The following is a 23475-nucleotide window of genomic DNA, read 5'->3' as shown; positions in this document are numbered from 1 at the left end:
CTGATTCCAAATCTGCCATCAGATTTACAAAATTAATTTGATTAAAATAAATAGTTTAATTTGACAAAACTCTTGTTAATTAAGAAAAATGCTATTTTTATTTGCAGGTACACGCTTCTGAGGAAGAAATAAAAGAGAAAGCTTTTCCTCATCCAACTGCAATTATGAGAGGCGCGAGCGTGTGTGTGTGTGTGTGTGTGTGTGTGTGTGCACGCACGCGTGTGCGCATTAATAATTAATTAGTTGTTTGCATATAACATACTTTAGCTTATATTATCTTTCTATTTATGTGCCAAGATATACAATTACAAACTGCATATATATTAAAATTAATAAACCAATAAAAATTTTTATAATTATTTCAATTTTCAGTTACAGTTATTGAAAATTACTAAATTGTAACAGAATTTTAGGACACGTGTGATTGAAGCTTTATGCAATTACTGTTTCTGAAATTTTTATTCTCGTTTAGCAAATTTTAGAAACGGTAACTGCATAAAGCTTAAATCACACGTGTCTGAAAATTCCTACATAAATTTATAACAGTGTAATCAAAAGTCAAATAATCCTTTAATTTTTTTGAAGAGTATAGATTTACATAAAAGTTAAAAAAATAAAATTAATATTATCAACGTTAATTATTAGTTACATTTCTTACAAAAAATTTTCTTTTTTACAAAGAAGGCACTTCCTCCAAACGACGTGTTTTGTTTTATCTGTAGATAAGACAAATTCCTTTTTTCATTTTCGCTCTTTGAAGTTTTATTTTAAACAAATTTTGTTTTTTTTCTCATACAGATTTGGCGATATCAGGATTTAATCTAACAATAAAAAATTAAACAAGTACGTGCACGTTCAGTATTTTCTATTAGAAAAATTCTTTGATTCCAAAGGTTTTAATGTTAACAGTCTCTCTAAATTTGTTATCATAATCTCAGTGTCTGATATCCGATATTATTCTATAATGAATTGTATTATAGTAAATTGTGATACGGTCCGAATGATATTGCATGAAACGCGAAAGTAAGTTGTCTATTAAACTAATACAAATTATTTCCGTGCTATTGTAATTTTTTCTTAAAAATTGTAATAAAAATTATAATTTTTTCTTAATCAAAGCCTGAGCTCTTGAATTTGAATCATAACAAAATTTTACAGAAAAATAAACATACAAAAATTCCTTTAAGTAGTTATATAGTTCTATTGGTTGTGGCTTTGTATTTTTCCACACTACATAAACAACGTGGTCTTATGTAGTATTGTATAATAATATTTAATTCAAATAATTCTAAATTTCGCAATGTCATACTTATGTAAAAGTGGGGAAAACGGTAGTGACTGTCTTGATCGCGCTACCAGGATGTAGTTCTTACCAGTCGTTCGAGCATATCGGTACTACTGACCTGGTCAGTCTATTCAGAAAGATTTCTCACTTTTTTTTCTTATTTTACAATTTGCATTGTCCATAGTGCGCACTTACTAAAACTTATCTGAAAGAAAACAAAAGAAACAGTGAAAGACGTTTTTTGACCTATGATCATCGGCGAGCAATTCTACTTTTATCAGTGTTGAAAATTGCTTTAAAAAAGTTTTATAATAAAAGATACGTGATTTTATGACGCGTAAAAATTCAATAATCGTGTGATCGGTTCTTTGATCGTCGAGATCTCTGTGAATCATTTAGGTAAGTTTGATAAATATTTAGATACATTATGTGAACTGTATGACGCATATGGTTTCTTAGCACGTTGATCTTTGTTCATCAATGATAAACGTATGTATATTATTTCTCTTATCTCTCTTTTATTCACGCTTTAAGAATAGACAGCGATTCGTTTGTTTGATAGTAGAAAGTATAAGAAAGCGCAGTTAATAAAATAAATCTTTAATTATCTAGGTAGGTAAGCATTGTTTATTACCGAAGATGAAGTTGATTACGTATTTCAGTTTTCTTTCAATTGGAAGATATATATATTTAATTATTTATTTGAACATATTTTATAAAATAACGTAACTTCTTACTTTAAACAATCAATAATGCGATCAAATTTGAGATAAAAATTTATTTAATTTTATATAATACAATACATTTAAAAAATAGGAATATACACACATGTGTAAAATACATATTATTAATATATACTTTGGTACATATTTTAATTTTTCCAGCTTCTGAGCTATTTTCTGAGCTATTATATGTCTATTCGGAAAAAAATATAATTATATATTACATTTGCTCTTTTCGAGCAAAAAGCATAATTCTGCCTTTCGTCAATTGTTCTTTTGTAACCAAAATAACTTCTGCATCTACAAACAAGTGGAAATTTGTTCTACATTTGAAGACAATACAATAAAAAATAGCTTGGAGTTGGTTTCAAAAATTTGCATCAGAGGATAAATTCCTGAAAGATATTTTCCGGTCAGAGACATATTTCTGAATAATTCTTTTGGAAAATTTCCTTTAGACTGGCCTAAAGTTTATTAAAGTTTTGTTTAGTAACTTTAAAAATTTGAAAAGTTCTTTTAAGTAACTATAAAAATTTTTAAGTTTTGTTTAAGTTATTTCAGAGATTTAAAAATATTCTTGAGTTTTTGCTTCTTTAGTTATTGAAGACATAAAGTTCATGAAAAGTATTTAAAAGTTTATGTAAAGTAACTTAATGGTGGTGTTTAGTAACTTAAAGTTGGCGTAAAAGTAAGTAAAAGTTTGTTTAAAGTAACTTCAAAGCCTCAAAGTTTCTTAAGTTTTAGTCCTTGAAATCATCTAAGACTTAAAGATGTAAATACTGCAATGCTCAGAGAATTGAATGAGGAAAAATTGTGGAACAAATTATTCACATTGCACATTTATTAGCACTAAACAGATGTGTAATACAGAAGTAATAAACAAGTAAAAAGAACTTGGAATTAACCTGCAGGTAATTTGTAGTTAACCTTGTATTACACATTTGTATTCATTAATATTAATATTAGAAAAATTTACTGTATAAAACTTTTAAAAAATAATTGAAGAACACTTTTTCACTTATTAAAGAAATTTTTAAAAGTTTTTGAAGAATAAATCCTATTTTAATCCTATTTTAAAGTGTTCAAATTTACTCTTCCAATTTTTTGAAAAGATCTATAGTAAATCAAAAAGTTTTTTTAAGTTATTTTTTTTTTTAATTTTAAAAAGTAAATTTTTTTAAGGGATGACTAATTGAATAAATACCAATAGCAATCGAAGTAAATTCGAAATTAATTGTGCAATTAAAAAACTTACAATTGCATTCAATATAAGCGATGAAACCATTAGATTACATTTATATCAGATCTTTAACAACTTCAATGAAAGTTCTCATGACAACATATGATTGTATGTTAGATGCTTTAATAAAATGTTTAATTATGCAATAATAGATGCATTACAGTAGAATATTAATGCAAGTACATATTGTTCTAATGATTCGAATTCTGAAATGCGTATTTATCTCGCATGATATAAATTATTATATAATGTTTTTTATTTAATTTTTATAAGATTTATCTTCCAGTATATTGTGTAATACACTCGATGCTGTACTATAGTAAAAATTTAATTATTACTTTTTATATTAAATCTTTTAATTTTTGATGCTAGAAATGTTCTAATGAGACATGACAGATCAAAAAGACGTATATTAGACGCGTATAAACGTCCATAAACATTTAATAGACGTTTTTTTAACCTGTATTTCTCACTGGGTAATTAAAGTTTGTCAAATTAAATTTTTTTAGACTTGAATTATTAACCTTTTTATTGTTATTTTTAGGAGCTTGATAAAAACGCTTATTTTATATTATCGGCGTCTTTAGGTACTCATAATGTAAAATGTTAAAGTTACTATATCTCGTTAATATTAACTTTTAACATTTGAAATCACATGTTCAATGCAAGGTTTTACTGGAATTGAGTATTTTTAAAATTTTTTCTTGTCTGAGATTCTGCAATTAAATTGAAATTGAAATTTAATTTTTGCATATTTGAAATTTAATGTGTATGTTATACGCGTGTAAATTTGTCCCAACATCGCTGCTATTTTTATATTTCTACGCTCACGTCACAATATTTTATACTTAATATTGTTGCGCTCGCGGAACGATATTTCACGCACACGTCAACGGAACTCGCGAAATCAAGGAAATACAACACAACACTTCAAATAACAAAGAACACTTTAATAAATAACACAGAACTTGACAATTAGTAACCGAGAATACAATTAAAATATCGGAGCCGTCGCACACGTCCGCCCGAGCAGACAGCACCCGAAAATCTGACGTCTCATAGTTTATTTACAAACTACCATAGTGACGTCTAAACAAAATTATCATGGAGATTGTTTATAATATTTCAGCTGCTAAGAAACAGCTTCTTGAACAGTTGAACGACCGATCGATATTATCGATCTCTTTATCGATATTATCGATTGGTCTCTCAGCTGACTGCACGCAGCATCAGCAGTGAAAAAGCACAGGCGCAACAATATCATAGATAAATTACTTTATGAATAGATAATCTTGTAATAATGTACAGGTTTTGGAATCTAAGAAAAACACTTTTTGCAAGCCATATACATAAGTACTTATTTCACATGTGCTATTGCAGCGAGCAAATCAGCTTAGCGAGTTAATGACGTCATTAGGCAAAATATTTTTGAAAATTTTGTGCTTGCTAAAACTAACTTTTTCGTATATTTAATTTGCTAATAATATTATTAGCTAAAAATATTATTCTAATAATAATTGTTTTTGTAAACAAGTGTTTGTTTAAATTTGTTTACAACAAACTAAAAAACAATCTTTTCGGAAGTTTATTTAATTAATGAATTTCTTTTTGTTAAGATAAGCAAATCATAAATATAAGATGAGAAAATCATAAGATTATTTTAAATTTCTTGCAAATGTGTTTTACAAAACAAAAATAAAAATTTATTGATATTAATAAATACAATTCAAATTCTTAAAATAAATAAATAAGATAATATTGCACTTTGTAATAGCTGTGTAGTGTGATAAGCGAATATTATCTTATATTATCTTATATACAAGTTTGACCCACGGAAGTGGGAGGATGTGATTTAAAATGGAGTGCTCATAAATTCAAACTCATAATTTGCAATTTATTATTGGCATTTTGATAGGTAATATTATAAAAAAATAGAAAATGTAATAATTTTATTAAAATATTATTGCTATAAAAGTAATAGCATTTTTTATTATTAAATGCTAATTAATTTTTTCAAATTTTTCAAAAAGTGAATTGGACAAAGTGGTTATACTGATTCTGTTAATTCGAAACGTTTTCTATATTTAATAAAAAAATCTAAATACTTATTTTATTTTTTTTTGTAATAAATAAAAATATTTATTCCCCGAGTTGACAAAAAGGCAAAACAGTGCCAGAGTTTTCTAAATATAAAAAGAGAAAGAAGAGGATTTGGGAACCTCTGTTATAAAATTCCTCAGACCGTTATCTCTCTGCGAGATTCTTGCAGCACGCAGTTCCAGTACGTATTCAACGGTGCATTGCACTTTGTTCATGTTAGAGTTCCTCAAGTAAAAGTTAGGACACCGAGATGATAATTTTTGATTAATGCGCCATATACGATAGAGAAGCAGCCAGAAAAAGTAGCATTAAAATAGTAGTAAATGAGGTATGTATACGCTAATAAACTTATTAAATATAAAAATAGAATTATGTAGAAAAAAACAAATCGGCAGTATCTGAGAGTATTCTCATTATTGACCTGCATTTTTCCTGCACCGTGTCGTGAACGCGTAAATTCGGAGAAACCTAAATGGTTAACTTTAAATGCATCCCAAAATAATCTCAAAAATGTGCCATTATCGTGTGGTGTGGTTGATGTGGGACACCTTATATATTATATTGCATAATTATTTTAATTTCTTTATTAAAAAATTAATTACTTTGGAAAAAAAATAGTTCTGTAATTTTAATAAGTTGAAACAAATAATTTGAATCAAGCGCGACAGTATTCTCTATTAATAGCGGTATCCTAACTCACTTGAGAAATTCTAATTTATGTTAGATTCGTGCGTATTTTACGCAAACGTACAAGTGATTAAACTTCCGTAATTTTGAAAATTTGATCGACATGTACATTATTGAATGATGCAGATCACAGAATATGCAAAATAAGAAGTTTGATTTTGATTTCGATTCGCTTTCGAAATTTGTGAATTATTCCGTTTCTATGTAGAAGTGCAGTTTGCAACATTGACATCACGTGCGAAGCGTGTGTATATTCGAAACGAAATATTATTTGTTCGCAATTTTGTTATTTCCTCCGATAATCTGCAATTTTATTTAATAGGTATTTATTGTAATTGATGAATATAATGTCCTCATCTGCAACCAAGATGGATGGTGCTTTAAAAGATTGTGTTAAAAAGGTTTTTGATTATCGGGAGGCAAATAAAATAGAATTTCTAATGTTTGGTGAACATGAACTAAAGTTTGAGCTTGATGATGATCTCGACGAGTTTTTCCTTCAGAAGGCACAAGAGGAATTGCGAGAGACGCCGGAAAACGTCGCCAAGGGCCACAAAGAATTGGCAAAGTTGATTGCAGGTAGCGAAAAATCAATCATATCAAAAAAACAATAGTTCTCACTTTTATCTCGGCAAAACTGATTTGTCTCTAAAGAAGCGAGGCGTAAACGAGAAACGCAGTCGATGCAGTTGTATGAATGCACTGAACCAGTTCCTCGCTACGATAAACCGCCGAGAACTCGTCTGCTTGATGTTCTTGATATTACTTTCTTTCTTCGCATCATTGTGTTTTCGTTTTCCAATCGGTTTCTATATTATAGATCGACAAAGGAAAAAACTAAAAATAGTTTGTTATTTAAAAAAAGAGTTTTAATACTACTCCTTCATTATTTTCTTCTCGCTCATCTTCGTAAATCTTGAAAATTTTCTTTGTTTAAAAAAAAAAAAATTCTCCAAGAAGTTTCCTAAAAATTACTTTTGTTGAATTTAAGACAACGTACAATGCCAGTGTAATAAAAATAAAGTTATTTATGATTCCAAATTGTAATGAAAATAAAAATAAATAATTCATAAAAAAAATATGAGTTTGTAAGGTCGCGACAAGTAAAAGACTTTCCCCTTTACAAAATTCTTAATGAAGCACAATGTACTCTCTGCAATATGTTTTTTCAGCTAAATAGATTAATTCCACTTTATTGTAGAAAATTGCGTAATACGTCAAAATAGCGATGAACAACGAATTGAATGTTAGTTAATTAGTGTTTTTCAAAATAAGGATAAAATTGGGCGAATAAAATTTATTATTTATCATGCATAATACAATAGTGAACTTAATGAGAACAAAAGTATTCAAGCAACACAAACTCTATATAAATTCAATCATAATCGTGCGAATCGAGTAAGAATGAAAGTTGCTTACATATGTGATAATCTCCAATAAAATCACGTTTCCGCCGAGACAAAAACGACGAGCAAAAATTTAAACAAGAATTATTATTAAGAAAACACAAATTTTTATACGATAAAATGACTAATAACTGAATAACTGATAATTAGCAATTGTAATATTAATTGCGGATAAAATTTTCTCTTTAATTTTAATAAAAATAGTATGTACACTGAAAAAAAAGTTTTGTTGTGTTACAAGAAATTCTGGTTGATTCTACAAGTCCGTTTCTTCGAAAATGGACGAAACAAATTTTTTTTTGGATTTACCAGAAAATTCTAATTAATTCTATCCTGTTTAAATCTACCAGAATTTCTTGTTAACTTTACTGTATCCTTTTGTTAGGTTAACACAACTTTGTAGTTAAAAAACGAGTTTGGATAGGTGTTGTTTTTTTTTTAATTCGGGAGCCGAAAGCCCGGTAGAAAACATCGCATCACTGGTATACATATATTTCATAAAAAAAACAAACACCACGTGATCATAAAACTTTTCGGATGTAACCAATATTCCGTAATGGATTCCATGACGCGACGTAAACTTTTAGCGAGCTCTGTTGAGACGGTTGAGATTGCTCCGACTGCACTTGTTACACTGCTACTGCGCCGCGAGTAGCGATTTATATAAATATAACAAGAAGTTTTGAAGATCCAACAAGAAAACACTTAATCAGATCCTTATAGTAAAGTTAACCAAACGGTGTAGTTATAAAATGTATAATCTTGTTACGATAACCAGAAATTCTGTTTTGTTTAATTAAAATACGCTTAACCAGAAACGTTTTATTAAGATAATAAAACCATTTTTCTCAGTGTATTATTAATTTTTGTATTATTACTTACAATTAACATTATTACTTGATAACTTGTGATTAATAATATGATAAACGGTATTGCATAAATTGCACTGACGTAAGTACTTGTCCATTCCGGATTGTCATCATTTCCGTGGATCTTTGACCTTTTGAAATGTACTTAAGAGATTGAAAAGAATCTTTCACGATAGCTTCTACGTGATAATCGACATTGTTTGTAAATTGTTTTGTTTTGCAATTATAAAAAAAGCAAAATTATTTTATATGTACCAGTAAAAAAATAAGTAATAAAATTAATTTTTCAACATTTTTTATTTAGTGTACTTTTATATTCACTAACACATATATTTTATAACCACTATATATAGGGTGACCATTAAAAAGATGTCTTAAATAAATTGCTATAACTTGGCAACAAATAGGCAGAATAATATGAACTAAACATCGTTTTGTAGAAGAAACTTGTCAATTTTTTTACATATAGTACAAAAAAAGTATATAATAATTATATAATTAGAATAAATATTTTAAAAAAATACTATAATCTGTTTAGGCGTTTAGTGATAAATATTTTGGCAGTGTTATCTATTGGAATTGACACAGAAACTCAAAAGTTTTTGAAATCTGTTAAATATATTTTTGAATATAAATTGAAAAATATTCTGATTGCATTTTCGAATACTTTGTTTCAACTTATTATTGTTTATTAATGGACAATATTTTAAAAATATTTATTACCGAGCGCCCAAACAAATTTGTAGCATTTTTTATGTTGTTTATTGTAATTATTGTATACTTCTTTCATATTATATGGAATAAAATTGATGGGTTTCCTTTACAAAATAACATTTAATTTATTTCATTTTTTTATTTGTTGCAAATAATAACGAATTACTTTAAACATCTTTTCAATGTTACTCTATGTATATATTCTTTACATTGTTCTAGTAACTTCTTTATTGCTTTCTTCTGTATAATAATAAGTGACACAAATTGATGTAATAAATTTTATTGTTACATTTAATATTATTATTAAGATCGTATATTTTTGGAACGTTTAATAAGAAAAATATGTTTAATGGCAGTGACACGTTGAAATTAATTTTATTTTTTCTTGTTTTATTAGAATCACCTGATTTATTAGATTATGATAAACCATATGATGAACAAATATACCAAATATACTTGCGGCCGAGCAAATGGTATGCGGAAAGCGCTTTTGCTCTTGTAAGTCAAAACATCTCTTAGAAACATAATTAATACTAATAATTAATTTTATTTTAAATAATATATATATATATAGAAAGAATGTTCCGAAACTTGCACAATTCAGATATTGTAATATTAAAGTTCTCAAAAAACAAAATAAGAAAGTTTTTCACGATTTTTCAATTCAAGAAATAGTTTTTGAAATATAAGGATTTAAAACTCTGGCCAATAAAACTATATAGTTCAACAACAATCACTTGTTCTCTGAGTTCTCTTACTGAGTTTATTTACGGATAAACGACTGCTTAACTATACTACAGTTTAATTGACCAATTTTAAATCCTTATATTTCAAAAACTATTGCTTGGATTAAAAAATCGTAAAAAATTTTTTTATTTAGTTTTTAAGATTTTTCATGTTATAATATTTTGATTTGCAAATTACGGGAAATCCTGTATATATAATTTAATGTACGATTAATTTTATATGTTTTATTACATTTTATTACATTAATTTGACAGTTTTATTTTACACAATACGTCCCCAGCAAATATTTTATATAAATCTTCTTGATTCAGGAATAATTTTTTTGCAAGAACTTTTTTTATCAAAACAACTAAAATTTTTATATAATTAATAATCAAATATATATGAGAGTTTTGATGAATCAAATTTCAGACAGTAAGCTAAAGAAAGAATCGATTTCAGTCAATTTCGAGAAAGCATTAATAATAATTTAATTTAAAAATTAATTTAAATCTTAGTTACAATAATATTTAATATTACAAATTGACAAAATACGTTAATAAGTAATGCTCTTCCACATTTTGTTAAAACAACTTGTTCTTAAATAGACTAAAGATGATGAGCAAAATATCCGATTGTTTTGAAGCATTTTGTATTGATACTTTGATTGCCAAGCTAACAAGCATGAGTCTTATAAAATAAAAAATAGCGAAATTCCACTCTTCAAGTTGGGTCCTTGCGCATCCAAATACGGATGACATAGCAGTCAAAGTGTTTGATAATGAATCTAACAACAATAAATGGTTGAAATAATTTTGTTGTTTAACAGATAAAACGATTTTATCGATACCGCCAGACATATTCGCGCATATTTGTCGATTTCTTGCCCAGCAAACAAAAAATAGCACTTTGCTCCGGTATATTATATCCGATGCCAATTCGTGCTAAAGACGGGAGCAGGATTATGATTGTTGAAGGAGGGAGACTATGGAAACCAAAGGAACATCCTGTGGAAGATGTCTGGAAAGGCATATTATTTCTTCTGATCATAACTATGTTGGAAGTCAAAACTCAGGTTTGCAATTTGGACAAATTGATTTTTGAAATTCAAGTAAATTGTAAATAAATTGGTAGTTAAAGAGAATAAGAGATGAATATTTTGTATTAACCCGAAATTAATCAAAAAATTTATGGTGGTCGATGAAAGTGGTCTGCGATAAAATGCGCGAAGCTCTAACAAAGTCTTTTGTTTCTCAGATCGCAGGTGCGCGTGTCATCATAGACGTCGAAGGTTTGTCACTCAGTCAAATAACGTACCTTACTCCGAGCTTTGGCAAAATGGTGGTGGAATTTGTACAAAAATGTTTGCCCCTTCGTTTAAAATCGGTACACATTGTAAATCAGTCGTTCATTTTCAATGTGGCATTCGCAATTTTCAAACCATTTTTAGAGGTAAGATTCAACGAGAAAACCAAATCATAATTCATTATTACCAAATTGTATAATAATAAAAATTTCTTATAAATTTAGACTTTTAAAATAAAATCTCTACAATATAATGTTGCAGGAGAAGTTTCGCAAACGAGTTATTTTTCACGGGACAAACTGGGAAACTTTAATAGATATCATAGGTAAAAATGCATTGCTTAAAAAACACGGAGGCGAAATTGATATGCCTGAGGATAAAGAATGGAACGTAAGACTGTGGCAGAATGGTCTTTCATTTGAACCCGTTCTCGAAGGTGATCATCCTCTACGTATTTGACGATTTATTTTGATAATATTCAATAATATTCATTAAATTAAATTATATTTTTATTTAAATTTAATATATTTTGCATCAGTATTGACAAAATTGTATCTTGTTTTAGTTCTTGAACAATACGGATACAAAACGGACATTAAAAAATGAGCGACTGCTTGTTCAACCGTTACGTTGTCGTTGTTAACGTGATCATCATTATAGTTACCACGCGTGAAGCTACACTGAAAAATTACTCAAATCGTTGGCATTTGGTTTTTCGGAAAAGCAAATGCATTTCGCGGCTGTCACGATCGTTGGGTGCATCCGAAAGATGCGAACTATTCTATCAAATCATACATACATAAAGAATGGTGTTTTGAAAACTTAAATTCATCAATATATTATATGGAATATTAAAAAAAATATATTAAGGAATATATCCACTTTCTGTCTCTAATTCTCCGAATAATACAAAGATCTTAGAATTAATTAGAACCTAATAGACTTATTTTGGCCCGCGCAACATATTTTATGTTCTTTTTTCATTCTTAAAATATTACAATATTTAATTCTATTTAATAATAATTTTTTAGAAAACAAGTAGAATCTAAAAAGCATACAAAATGATTCTTATTTACATCTCTGTGTTCTAAAGGTAGAAGAATCTCTGACGTATAAATTACTTTTGTTATAAATCTTTAAGTCCTACAACAAGAGAATGTAAAAGGCCAAAATTCTGTACTTACATTTCGATTGTAAAATTTTTCAGAAGAATTATTTACGAATTTTATCTTTCCAGAAGTTTTTTGTTTATTGATAAACGAAGTATAAAATAAATTGCATGGATCACTGTTTTAATATTTTTTTAAAGTGTAATGTTCAAAATCATGTAGAAAAAGATTTGGAAAAGCAATTACAAAGCTCTCATCGATGTATAATTGAATATTATTAAATAATACGCATAAGACAGATATGTACATTTTATTTACATACCTATATGTCCTTAAATATATATTAAGTTAATAACATTTCTCATAAATTGATCTTCAAATCAAAATTATACCAAACGCTTAAGTACTTAAGTACATAAATATTAAATAGATAGCAAGACTGTATGACGCTAAACCACAAAAACACCATGTGTTGACATATTTTTTACGTGGTAAAAAATAAAATTTTCTATTTAAATTAGAAATTACTTAAAGAATGTTGATGTTTAATATGTTCAAAGCAACGCGGAATGTATATACTTATAAAATACTTTTATCACATAATTACAAGGACAAGAGAGTGAAATAAATTTCAAGTAATTATTAATCATTAATTAAATGATTATTAATTACTAACTTAATTGTTTTTAATTTTTGCAATAAAAAATAAAAAACAACGCGATGCAACGTTGTCTTGCAACGTCGTATCTTGTGACCCAATCCTAAGTCTATTGAGAACAAGACTTTTGAGAACAAGAAACGTAAGTAAAAATGCTACATAATAACATATAGATAAAATTATAAAGTAAACAAAGATATAGATTATTCAATGTGTTTTGAACAAAATAAAGAAATAATCCACAATTATTGTAATGGATACTAATTCGACGCTTCGCAGCAGATTAAATTTTCTATTTAATTCCCAATTATAAAAGTTCGAATATCTGCTTTATATATTGTGGTAAATCAGCCACGAAAGAGCTACTTCTTTTTGTAGCCATACGAATTGATAGCTATAACAGAGAAAAAAAAATTAGAGAACCAAATTGTATTATAAATATCTAAAAAATTTTTATCGCGTTAAATAATTTTCAAATTATAAATATTATTATCTGATTAACATTAATCATAAAATAATTATAATACATGATATTGTTTTTCTTCCCACTTACCCTCGTATTCCTTGTTACACAGGATTAATAATTCGTACCATTGAAATCCTTCAACATAGTCAATTTCCACACTACCGCCGTAACGCATTGGCAAACATTTTGGCGCAATATACTGATACAGTGATTTTCGATCAGTGCCGTGAAAGATTATCTGACGAGAAAAAATCGATGATGCAAATAAATGAATGAGATACAATATAACATATAAATAATAACATCACAAATAAAATATAGATAAACAATTAATTTTGCGGATGCTTATTACTATTGTCTTTTGCAAGGAATTTATATATATAATATATATATATATATATATATATATATATATATATACTCAAACACACAAACTCACTCTATTCTTTAGCTTGTCCTGCAGGAAAGGCTTGAACATAGCGAACACTATGTTGAACACATAAGGTTGATTGATGACGTGTATATTCTTGACCCTCAACGGCATCGCGTCCTGAAGCAAGTCGACTATCCTCTTAGCAAACGGCGGGGTGAACTGCCACGTTTGCTGCAGGGTGAGACCGTCCATGTCGAAGATAACGACCGCACCAGCGATCTGCGTGGTCGGCTCCAGCATGGCCGCTTCCAGAAACAGCACGCATCCCTTGTAGACCTCGTCAAGGCTACACTTGTTGTGCTTCCATTTCTTTCCAAGCTCGATTATTAGGACACGCCGGCCGTGTTGGTCGCGATTAGGCAACACGGTTAGAATATTTTGCTCGAAGATATTCTTCTCTTTGCTCGGCATTAGAGTTGCGTATATGCTTGAGTGCTTTACTTTGAAGTTGTAGTATTGCTTGATGAGATCGCGCGCCGATTCGGGATAATACTTGCACGGTCTTAGAAACCTGATTAGCCAAGCTTCGTTGTCCAACGGAGTCTTCAAACTAGATTCCGCTTTGGAAACATGAAGAAAATTTTTTAGATCTTAACAGACATTCGAGAAGTTAAAAAGAAAAGTTCATAAGAATTTTAAGACATTTTTTAAGCGCTTAAAAGATTAGAACTTCTTTTATATATAGAGTATTTCAAAGATCAAGATGTATTCAATACTGTTGTATTTTATATTTCATACTTTGCATAATAATTTATTAAACCGTTAGTATTTAATACGCTACCTTGTAGTAATTTTTTCAAGCGTGCTACTGCTTCCTTTTGAATTTCGGGAGTTTCTCTGAGTTCTTTTCTGGCTACTTCTTGTATTTCTGCAGAAGGAGGACCTACTTCGATCTCAAGCGTGAAATCGCCGATTTTCAATTTCGGTACTTCATGGAGGTCCGACAATAAAATTCCTGAAAAAAAAGCAAGTTTCGAATTAAATAATGTGTATAGGTTCCTATATTATATTTTTAATCAATATAAAATTATTCTATTATTCTTATTATATTAAAAATTCCATCAAATATTGCTATATATACTATTTTATACTATATTTGGAATAGTATACTATTATATATTAATAGTATACTATTTTATATTATATTTTATATACTAATTATATATTAATAGTATACTATTTTATATTATATTTTTTTGTTATTTTATGTATGTGTGTACATGCGCAAGCGCTGTTTATTAAAGTGATGTAATAATATAAAAAACCGCCTTGACAAGTTTATAAAATCTGACTTTTACACTTTACATGTCAGCTATGTACTTTTTTATGCCAAACAATTAAATAAATTTATTCCATCGATTGTTACGTATGTTAATCATGTTATTTACATCACCTTGACTATCTGATGATTCATAATTATCATCTGAACTGAAAATTTTAACGAAAACAGTTTAAAAGCTAGAAATGTAAAGGAAGTTCCATATATACATTATTATCTGCTGTGGAGGCTGTGGTCTACTTGATGCTATAAATACTTCGAAGCGTTTCTCTCCTCTCTTCGTTAAAAGGAAGAAGAAAGAAAAACGTTTCGAAGTTTTGACGTTACAAAAGGATCGCTATAATAAATTGCAGCTATAATATTCTCTGCAAACATCTACGGAATAATAATACATTTCTATTATCATGATATAATCGACATAAGCGATGTGAATCGAAATTGATGACTTAAACATCGTGAATTTTTATTTTCCACTCTTAAAAAACATATGTAAAATTTTGATTATTTCGATACGCGTTATATATGCTACTCCGTGCTATTAAACGGTTGTCATTGCGAAAATTGTATACTTTGACAGTTCATATCTTGAAAAAGTTAGTAGTACATTTAAAAGAGAAACTAAACGACGTAGGTTTTTTGCTTAAACAGATTCATAAATTTTTACCCATAATTCATATGACTTACGGTTAGTGCAGATATTTTTTTAAGTTATGTAAAAAATATTCAAAGTGTTTTCTTTAAGTCTTGATACACTTTTAAATTCTTTATTTAAATCCTTTCTGGACTTTATCAAAAACGCAATTCTACCGATTTAATATAAATGCTCGCTCGAAATGCGGTCCGATTATTTCTTTTTGAATTATCCTACACTATACATTAATGTAATAACCTAATCACAAATTGAACTAATTTTTATATCTGAATAACAGAACTTGTTAAGTAACGCTGTATATAATGTTGCAATTTGCGACAATAATGGTGGTATAATACATAAATAACAGTATAAAATTATAGTATTAAAGATATAGTTATAATATATCTTTTTGTAACTAAAAGAATAAATGGTGCACATAGCGCGTACTTGTGTATTAATTAAAAAATTGTAAAATAATTTATATAAGATTTGTGAAGTAATTTATATGAGACTTTTTCCAAACTTCTGCTTTCTCTTACTCGTGCAGCTGAAAGTTATTATATGTGTGCAATAAAAGTACATTATATTAATTATATAAACTCGTAGTCACAAGTAAAGCTTTTCCGCAAATAAATTTATACTTATTTTTACCAAGTTCTCGGAATATCTTATTAAACTCGTAAATTACTACTAGGAACGTCATAATAATCAAAGGATATGTGGTCTGAAAAAATAATTACGCCTTTAGCATTCGCGCTATTTAATATCCACTGTTTAATATACTAATATCATTAATGCGAATGAAGCGGATGGCAGTAGGCAGTTATCATTAATGACACGCCATGAACCTTATCGCATTCTGAATGAGTGTACTCGGATGTCCTTTGTTTTAGACTTTTATTCTTTTTATGTTTAGAAAAAGAATTGCTTTTATAAATTTATGTTTAAAAAAAGAATTGTTTTATAAATCCTTAGAGATCCATATATAAAGCAGGCCTGAGTATATATATATATATATATAGTTAATAATATAGTTAATATTTACAGCTAATACCGTCTCTGAGCTCTTACGTCTTTGAGAGCAGTCTAGACGCTATGAAACAAAAGAAGTGGGAATGAGTAAGCAAGATCGACCGAAAAGTGCAAACCGGTTCAAGCCTGAATATAAAGTGAAGGGGTCTCGGAAGAAACAATTTTATACAAGATAAAATACTTAATTCCGAAATTAAGAAATGCTGTTTGCCATGACATATCTCGATACTTATGAATTTGACAAGTAATTTATATATACATGCAGTACAAATATGAAAAGTACAGACATGAAACGCGCAATGTGCTCGTCACGCTGTGTGCTTGAACTTGCAATTTTGCGGAATGTAATTATTATGCCTCTCGAATCGGATATTGTTATTGGCGAGACAAAATAATTTTATGGTAGCGCGGAGTGGCTTCTACTTTTTGCGATGCATTGCGGCGGATCGCGAATTAGTTTAAAATTTTAAACGTACAATTACATTGCGATTCTGTCGAGGGCTGAAGTTACGACAGTCTTTATATTGCGAAGCAATAAAACAAAAGAAAATACGAGTCCCATTGTGACGTGCCCGATACATTGTAATTACGTGCCGAAAATAATAATTACTTGTCCTGAGAACGCCTTATTCGTTCTGCATGCGATATGAATTACGTAAAAGCTACGTTAATTAGAAACAGAAAAAACAAAATATCATAAAAATAATTGACGCGCGTTTGATTTTATATTTTTATATCATTTTATATCATTAATTTAAGGTATCTCCAGTATATTTATATGTTTTAATCAATTTTGATCTTATTTAGAATTCAACTTGTAAATTTTTTTAAAGATTAAAATTATCATTTAAATAATTTCTCGCAAAATGTATCTGAAGCGATACTTTAGTGACTTGTTTGCGATCGAGATATGTCATGGCAAACAACATTTTTAAATTTCGAAATTAGGTATTTCACCTTCTACTTGTTCCTTCCGAGACCCCTTCACTTTATATCGATCTCTCAAGGAATTATAAAACAATTCTTTTTCTACATTTGTAAAACAATCCTTTTTCTAAATGTAAAAAGTATAAAAGTATCATGATAACAATCTTATTTTAAACTTAAAAATAATTAAAAAAAATAGCGTAAACTTATAAATCATTGTAATATATAACTAACATTGTAATAAATAACGGATATTTATTTATCAGTTAACTTTAGGTAGATTTTCAGTCAACGGATTGTGTAAAATTTTACAATGCATTTATTTGTACATTACTTAAAATATATTAAATTATATTTCCCATGTAAAAAAAGAGATTGATCCAAGATGAGAAAGTTTGATACTATCTCGAGTGACCCTAAACATAATAGGCGAAGAAGATTCCTTCACTTAAATGCTTCCTTTCACTGTTTTCTACACTTAGACAACCGCAAATGTACTTAATGCCACTTTCAACGTTGACGTCGTTAACTTTGTCAACGACTGGCAATCGACTAAAACACATCTTCTCATGAATAGCGAAAAGCGATTAAATCTACTATCGATGTTTCGGTTTACGCGCAAATTAGCAATTTTGACGAGCACCGTTCGCGTGTTGATCAAGAAATAACAAAACATGCATTTTGGTGCAGTGAAAAAAATATAACTCGAACAATACCAGTAAAAAATGAGCAGTTGCGTCAAATATAAAGCTAAAATTTATATTGTTGCTCGATAAAGAACGACAAGTCGCATTCGAATAACGAGCATAAAGATAAATAAATCAAGACCGTCGCGTTTTATTTATATCGCGCAGTTATGTGATTTAATAGTTCACATAACGCAAGGAATGCTCTAATAAAGTTGCAACAAGAAAATGACTTTCCTAGATGTAAATTTGTAATTATATTCTTCAGCAATATCTTTTACGAATAAAGCATCGTCTGTGAGTCTAATTACAAAGACACTGCATGATCGCTTTTCCGAAAAGAAAATCTAGATTTAATCTAGAAAGAGATATAAAGCAAAAAATTTTTGTGCGCGTATGCACAATATCTTCACGAGGAAGATAAGAAAGGTTAGAAAAACCGCGCAGTAAGATAATCTCAGATTTATCGCTTGACATTTACAATTTTGAAGAATGAAACTAATCCAAGATTTATCATTTCATCAAATCGTCTCTTAACGATTAAAATAGCATAAAATTGCATCTATTAAATACTGTTGAAATTTTAGAATTGTGTACAATATATATTCAAAACAAGAACTAAATTTATAATGTTTATTAAAAATAAAGTTATCTCTACGATTTTGCATATCATGAACTTACTTTATCTTTGACATGAATTGTTTTATTTATTATTCTACAACTTAAAATTAAACAGTGATAATTCTTTCATTTTTAATCGCGTGGTGTATCGCAAAACGTGAGAAACAAGCGCATTATTTTATCGAAACCATGATTGTGCACACGAAATAGTTATCATAAAACTGATATGTTTTGCCGCAAAACACGAACAAAAGGTGACAGATGAGTATGTTTAAAAGGTCAATCCTGCATTTTTTGTCTGTTTCTTTTTCTCTAGTAATAAAAAATATGTAATCACTTTTTTGTTAAGCAACAAGTTTTTGTCTATTTTTTTCATACAGCACGTTTCAAGTTTACCTTTGCAAATAACTGCGCGTGTCATACAGAACGTTTAGTTTCTAAATGTGCTAATTACTGATATCTTATTATTCTTAATAAGAAGACATCAATTAAATAAGTAAGAAACTTTTTAGATCAAAGGAAATGCGATGAAAATGTCATTGAGACATGATGACTTAGTTTTCTCGTGAATATTAATTTACGTGAATATCGTGTTGCAGCGATTCGGCAGTTTGCGTGTTTTATAATATCTGTGTCACGGCCATGGAGAAATTGATTTGTGAATTCAGAACTTGTTCGGAGACCAGTTTCCATTTTAAAATACAAACGCACTAACAAAATATAACATTTACCGTAAACAAAGAAAATTAGCAAACTTCTGCGAGTTTGCGTTTTATAAAATTATTTTAAAAATACCAGGGCTTTATTCATTATCATTATATTATCTGCTTTAAATCGTAATTATTTAGAGATTTATATAATTAATTAATAATAATATAATATAATTAATTTATAATATAATATTGTACAATATAAACCTGTTATATATTACCGATCAAGAAGTGTTCAAGAAAGTAGCGAGCTGTGAGAAAAACGAGAGCGGTTTACGGTAAACCGCGTTGTTAACGGTTCGTAATAATATCATGTTGCTCACATTCTAGCAATTCGCGTCTAAAGCAGTATTAAATATTCAAGTATGTTAAAAGCGCGTTTGTTTAAAGAATCCTGTTGTTGAATTGCTAAAGTGTGTGAAATATATGATACAAATAATCAATATCGATATGTTGTTAAAGAAATTGTAAATGACAGTAATTTACGATTCAAGGATTTCGCGTAAAAAAATAGGTATTGCGAATTTCTTTTTTTCTTGTTGCTCAAAAAAAAACAAGCTACTTTTTATAGAAATTTCTTGTATTTTACATATCAAGTAATTATATGCGCATGACGTAAAGATGTAAAAACTTTTCTCTGTATCATGTGTCAGACTGTATAATGTACCATATTCTCAGAAAGTTTATAAAAATCTTAAAATTATAAATACAATTTTACTTCTATTATCGTTTACATCTCAATAACGTATTTATTTGAAACTAATATTTATTAAATTTATTTTTTTATTTACTTGAACAATATAAAATTTGAGAATTTATAACTGTTTTTTTTAAATTCTGTATATTAGCCATTATAATATAGTATGAAATTTTCAACATTCTTCATTGCAGAGAAGGGAATTGTAAGCAAAATACAATTATACAATATAACACGTGTGAGCATCAATATTGTGTAATAGAGCATTATAATGCTGTTGCAATTTTATAATTGTGAAAGTGCACTTTCTGCAAATTTCTTTTGCGTTTGTAATTTTGATTGTTTGTAACACCTTGTATGACGTTAACAATTAATTTAATTGCAACAAAATTATGGCAAAATTATACATTTGCAGTTTTGTAATTTTATAAATCAATAAACAACAAGAACACAGAGAATAATGTTAACATAGCAAAAACAGAAACTGATCCACGCATTGAAATAAATAATTCGAAACATTTTGTCATTGTGAATGATCGAGGTAATGCGCATGTAAGAAACAAACGAAAAGGTGAATAGGGATTCGATCGTTTACTTTATAAACGTACATTGCCATACACTCGACTTAGAAAGTTAATGTAATGTCAACGTGACCGTTTGATTTCATTTGGAGTGTTTCGCAATGTGATTCAATCTATGACTTCCACTGTATCACGTAGCGGTTCTTGGCATTAAATCAAGTTGTAACTTCATTCCATTACACATAGCAGTATATTATGATTAAAGTATGTATTAAGTACAAATTAACATATAAGGTATACAATTTTTTTTTCATAGATAAGTGAAGAATACGACATTTTTTTCGGCGACAATAACAAAATTGCAAGTGTAATTAAATTTTTTTTATTTGAGAAACTATATTAATACTTACTATCTGTTATCAGTGCCATAATGCACGGGGCGGGTCGCACTATCAGCTACACGCGACAAAAATAAAACACGAGACACGTCGATTACTCAGCGATGCCGGACAGCGATCCTATCAGCACCGAAAAACGTTTGAAAATGTGGGTAGCTTGCATCGGTACGCTCTTATACGCTCGTAAACTTCAGGGTCAAGACAGTTGCCGGTAACATAACAACAACCGGCTTGGATTTCCGAGAGCGCACACCAACTCCATCCATTCGCGGCATGCGACGTGACTTACGAGTAATTTTATTGTCGGTATTATCAATCTTCGCCGCAACAGTGAACGAAGTGCAATAGCAAACCGCAGTGTCCAGATGACAATGAGATTTATGACGTATTCGACGGACGCATACGTTAACTAATCGACACACTAATACACACACCGGACGATGATTGTTGGACAAATACATCACGTATAAATATTCAGTTTATGGCCGACGATCATCAATGTGTTGCAACATGCTGACAATTCGAATTCGATTATTTGAGTATCATGAAATATTCACACTTGATGATGATATCAAGTATTTATAAATTATAACCATATTTATGATAAGAAATATTTTTCGAAAAGTTCACGGTCAAGAGAGGTTCAAAGACTAAATGTCGAATGAAATATTACATGTTGGGTGCAGTAATCACATTGTTTATGTGATGTGTCGTTCAAACTAATAAAAAATATAATGCGAGAAGTAACAACTTTACACATTAACTATTTTCCGTGTAATAGATACAATTAATGGAATTATTACTATCACAAAACTGTCATTTTTTGTGCCACGTTATCAATGGAATAGATAATAAAATGTCCGTATACGGCTCATACAATAAAACCATATAAAAAAAAATATTAATCGACATGTCTAAGGCAATATTCTTCTTTTTAAGTTCTATGTTTGAAATGATAATAAGTTTCACACCTGGTGGCATTATCGTTATCCCGTTGAGCTCCAGTCTTTTGATTCCGTCCATCTTAGCGAAGTTGTGACCAATGACAGGTGATGGAACTTTTTCACTTTTGGTGTTGGCGTCAACAAATATCGTGTATTTTGCAAAACGAGACGTTCAGCGCTAATGCTTACGAGCGACACATCATCTTCTATATGAAAAAATATGCAGTGATTACGACAGTTTGATTACTTCACTTTGTGCTGTATAAGCGCTGCCACACTCTATTTATTGCCGTTCCCCCACCTGGCGATCCGTACTTACTCGATGTAATCTATTCCATATGTAATTAGATTAATAATTCGCTTAAAGATATATAAACATTATTAGCATTTGCACAAGATTATTTTATTGATTTATCACTTTAATTTCTTCTGAAAAATATGTTTTATTTTTTCTTTATTACACACACAATGCAGACGCATGCGAAACATTTTTCTATTATCGAAATAAAAAGATTTTATTTATTATTTATTTGTAGATAATAAAAGATATCAAAAGATTTTATCTAATGATAAGTTGTATAAATTTTGTATCGATATAAGATAATCCTTTATTTTAATTTACTTTAAATTATAATATTATTTTTAATATATTATTATTAACTGCTCAGCTTGTTAACTACATCACGAAAAAGCAGACTACTTTTGAAAAAATTGTATTACATTGATTCAAAATTTGATATTTTTGTGTTATTAATTAAGATTAATAACTTAATAAGTATTGATTAGTGTTGATAAAAAATAATTATATTTTATTAAATATTTTATTTATTAGAGAAGAATGATTTTGCAAAAATCAAAGATTGATGGAAATAAACCAAAAAACATTCTTGATAACTTGATGATAAATAGTCAGACAAACAAAAAAATTTCTTTGATTAAAGACTGATTTCTCTCTGCTATTGATTCTACGAACAGTTTTAACAGATTTAAAAAATTGCATTAAAATCTTATAAAAGATTATCCCAAACATGAGTTCTCTACAAGTTGAATAATTCAGAATTTTTATAATAAAAAGATTAATGTAATTAATCTCAATAAATGCATTACTGTTATTATATATTGAATAAAGAAATGCTAAAAGCTTTAATATATCGCACTTTTGTACTCTTCGAGCCAATCTTATTTCTTACTTCGGCTAATATTGTAATTGCAGATTTGTACAACTAACGGAAACGTTTGTGAAATATATGTTTTTGGTATTATTTCCAACCAAAATAGAAGAACATAATTGTATACGCGTACATA

General features: G+C 28.7%; 2 protein-coding genes and 1 long non-coding RNA gene across 5 annotated transcripts in view; 2 read left to right on the top strand and 1 right to left on the bottom strand.

Moving 5' to 3' along the window:
* The first annotated feature begins 1346 nt into the window (after positions 1 to 1346).
* LOC105678454 (alpha-tocopherol transfer protein-like) lies at positions 1347 to 12464 on the top strand. 2 transcript variants are annotated; one of them, XM_012377814.2, is made up of 7 exons: positions 1347 to 1684; positions 6357 to 6613; positions 9421 to 9521; positions 10579 to 10824; positions 11007 to 11201; positions 11317 to 11491; positions 11621 to 12464. In XM_012377814.2, exons 2-7 carry the CDS (start codon positions 6373 to 6375, stop codon positions 11659 to 11661), a joined length of 999 nt encoding a protein of 332 aa, XP_012233237.2. In that variant the 5' UTR covers positions 1347 to 1684; positions 6357 to 6372; the 3' UTR covers positions 11662 to 12464. The 2 variants fall into 2 exon arrangements, with proteins under 2 accessions (XP_012233237.2, XP_067215000.1); XM_067358899.1 differs by lacking the exon at positions 1347 to 1684 and adding an exon at positions 4909 to 5675.
* LOC105678453 (alpha-tocopherol transfer protein-like) overlaps positions 12458 to 23475 on the bottom strand; it is a 23907-nt gene continuing 12889 nt past the window's right edge. The window contains exons 3-7 of one of the 2 annotated variants that reach the window (XM_012377812.2): positions 22198 to 22376; positions 14503 to 14676; positions 13728 to 14281; positions 13376 to 13526; positions 12458 to 13216 (exon numbers count right to left, since the gene is read on the bottom strand). In XM_012377812.2, coding sequence (XP_012233235.1) covers positions 13185 to 13216; positions 13376 to 13526; positions 13728 to 14281; positions 14503 to 14676; positions 22198 to 22249 — 963 coding nt within the window. In that variant the 5' untranslated portion in view covers positions 22250 to 22376 and the 3' untranslated portion in view covers positions 12458 to 13184. Of the gene's footprint in view, positions 13217 to 13375; positions 13527 to 13727; positions 14282 to 14502; positions 14677 to 21238; positions 21377 to 22197; positions 22377 to 23475 lie in introns of those variants that run through there. The other variant, XM_012377813.2, reaches the window with a different exon arrangement.
* LOC137001012 (uncharacterized) lies at positions 20931 to 21373 on the top strand. Its single transcript, XR_010891172.1, has 2 exons — positions 20931 to 21092; positions 21252 to 21373. It is a non-coding gene; the product is annotated as an uncharacterized lncRNA (long non-coding RNA).

This window comes from Linepithema humile, chromosome 7, assembly GCF_040581485.1.
Source record: "Linepithema humile isolate Giens D197 chromosome 7, Lhum_UNIL_v1.0, whole genome shotgun sequence".
Classification (NCBI taxonomy): Eukaryota; Metazoa; Arthropoda; class Insecta; order Hymenoptera; family Formicidae; genus Linepithema; species Linepithema humile.
This window is presented reverse-complemented; position numbering and strand designations above follow the sequence as displayed.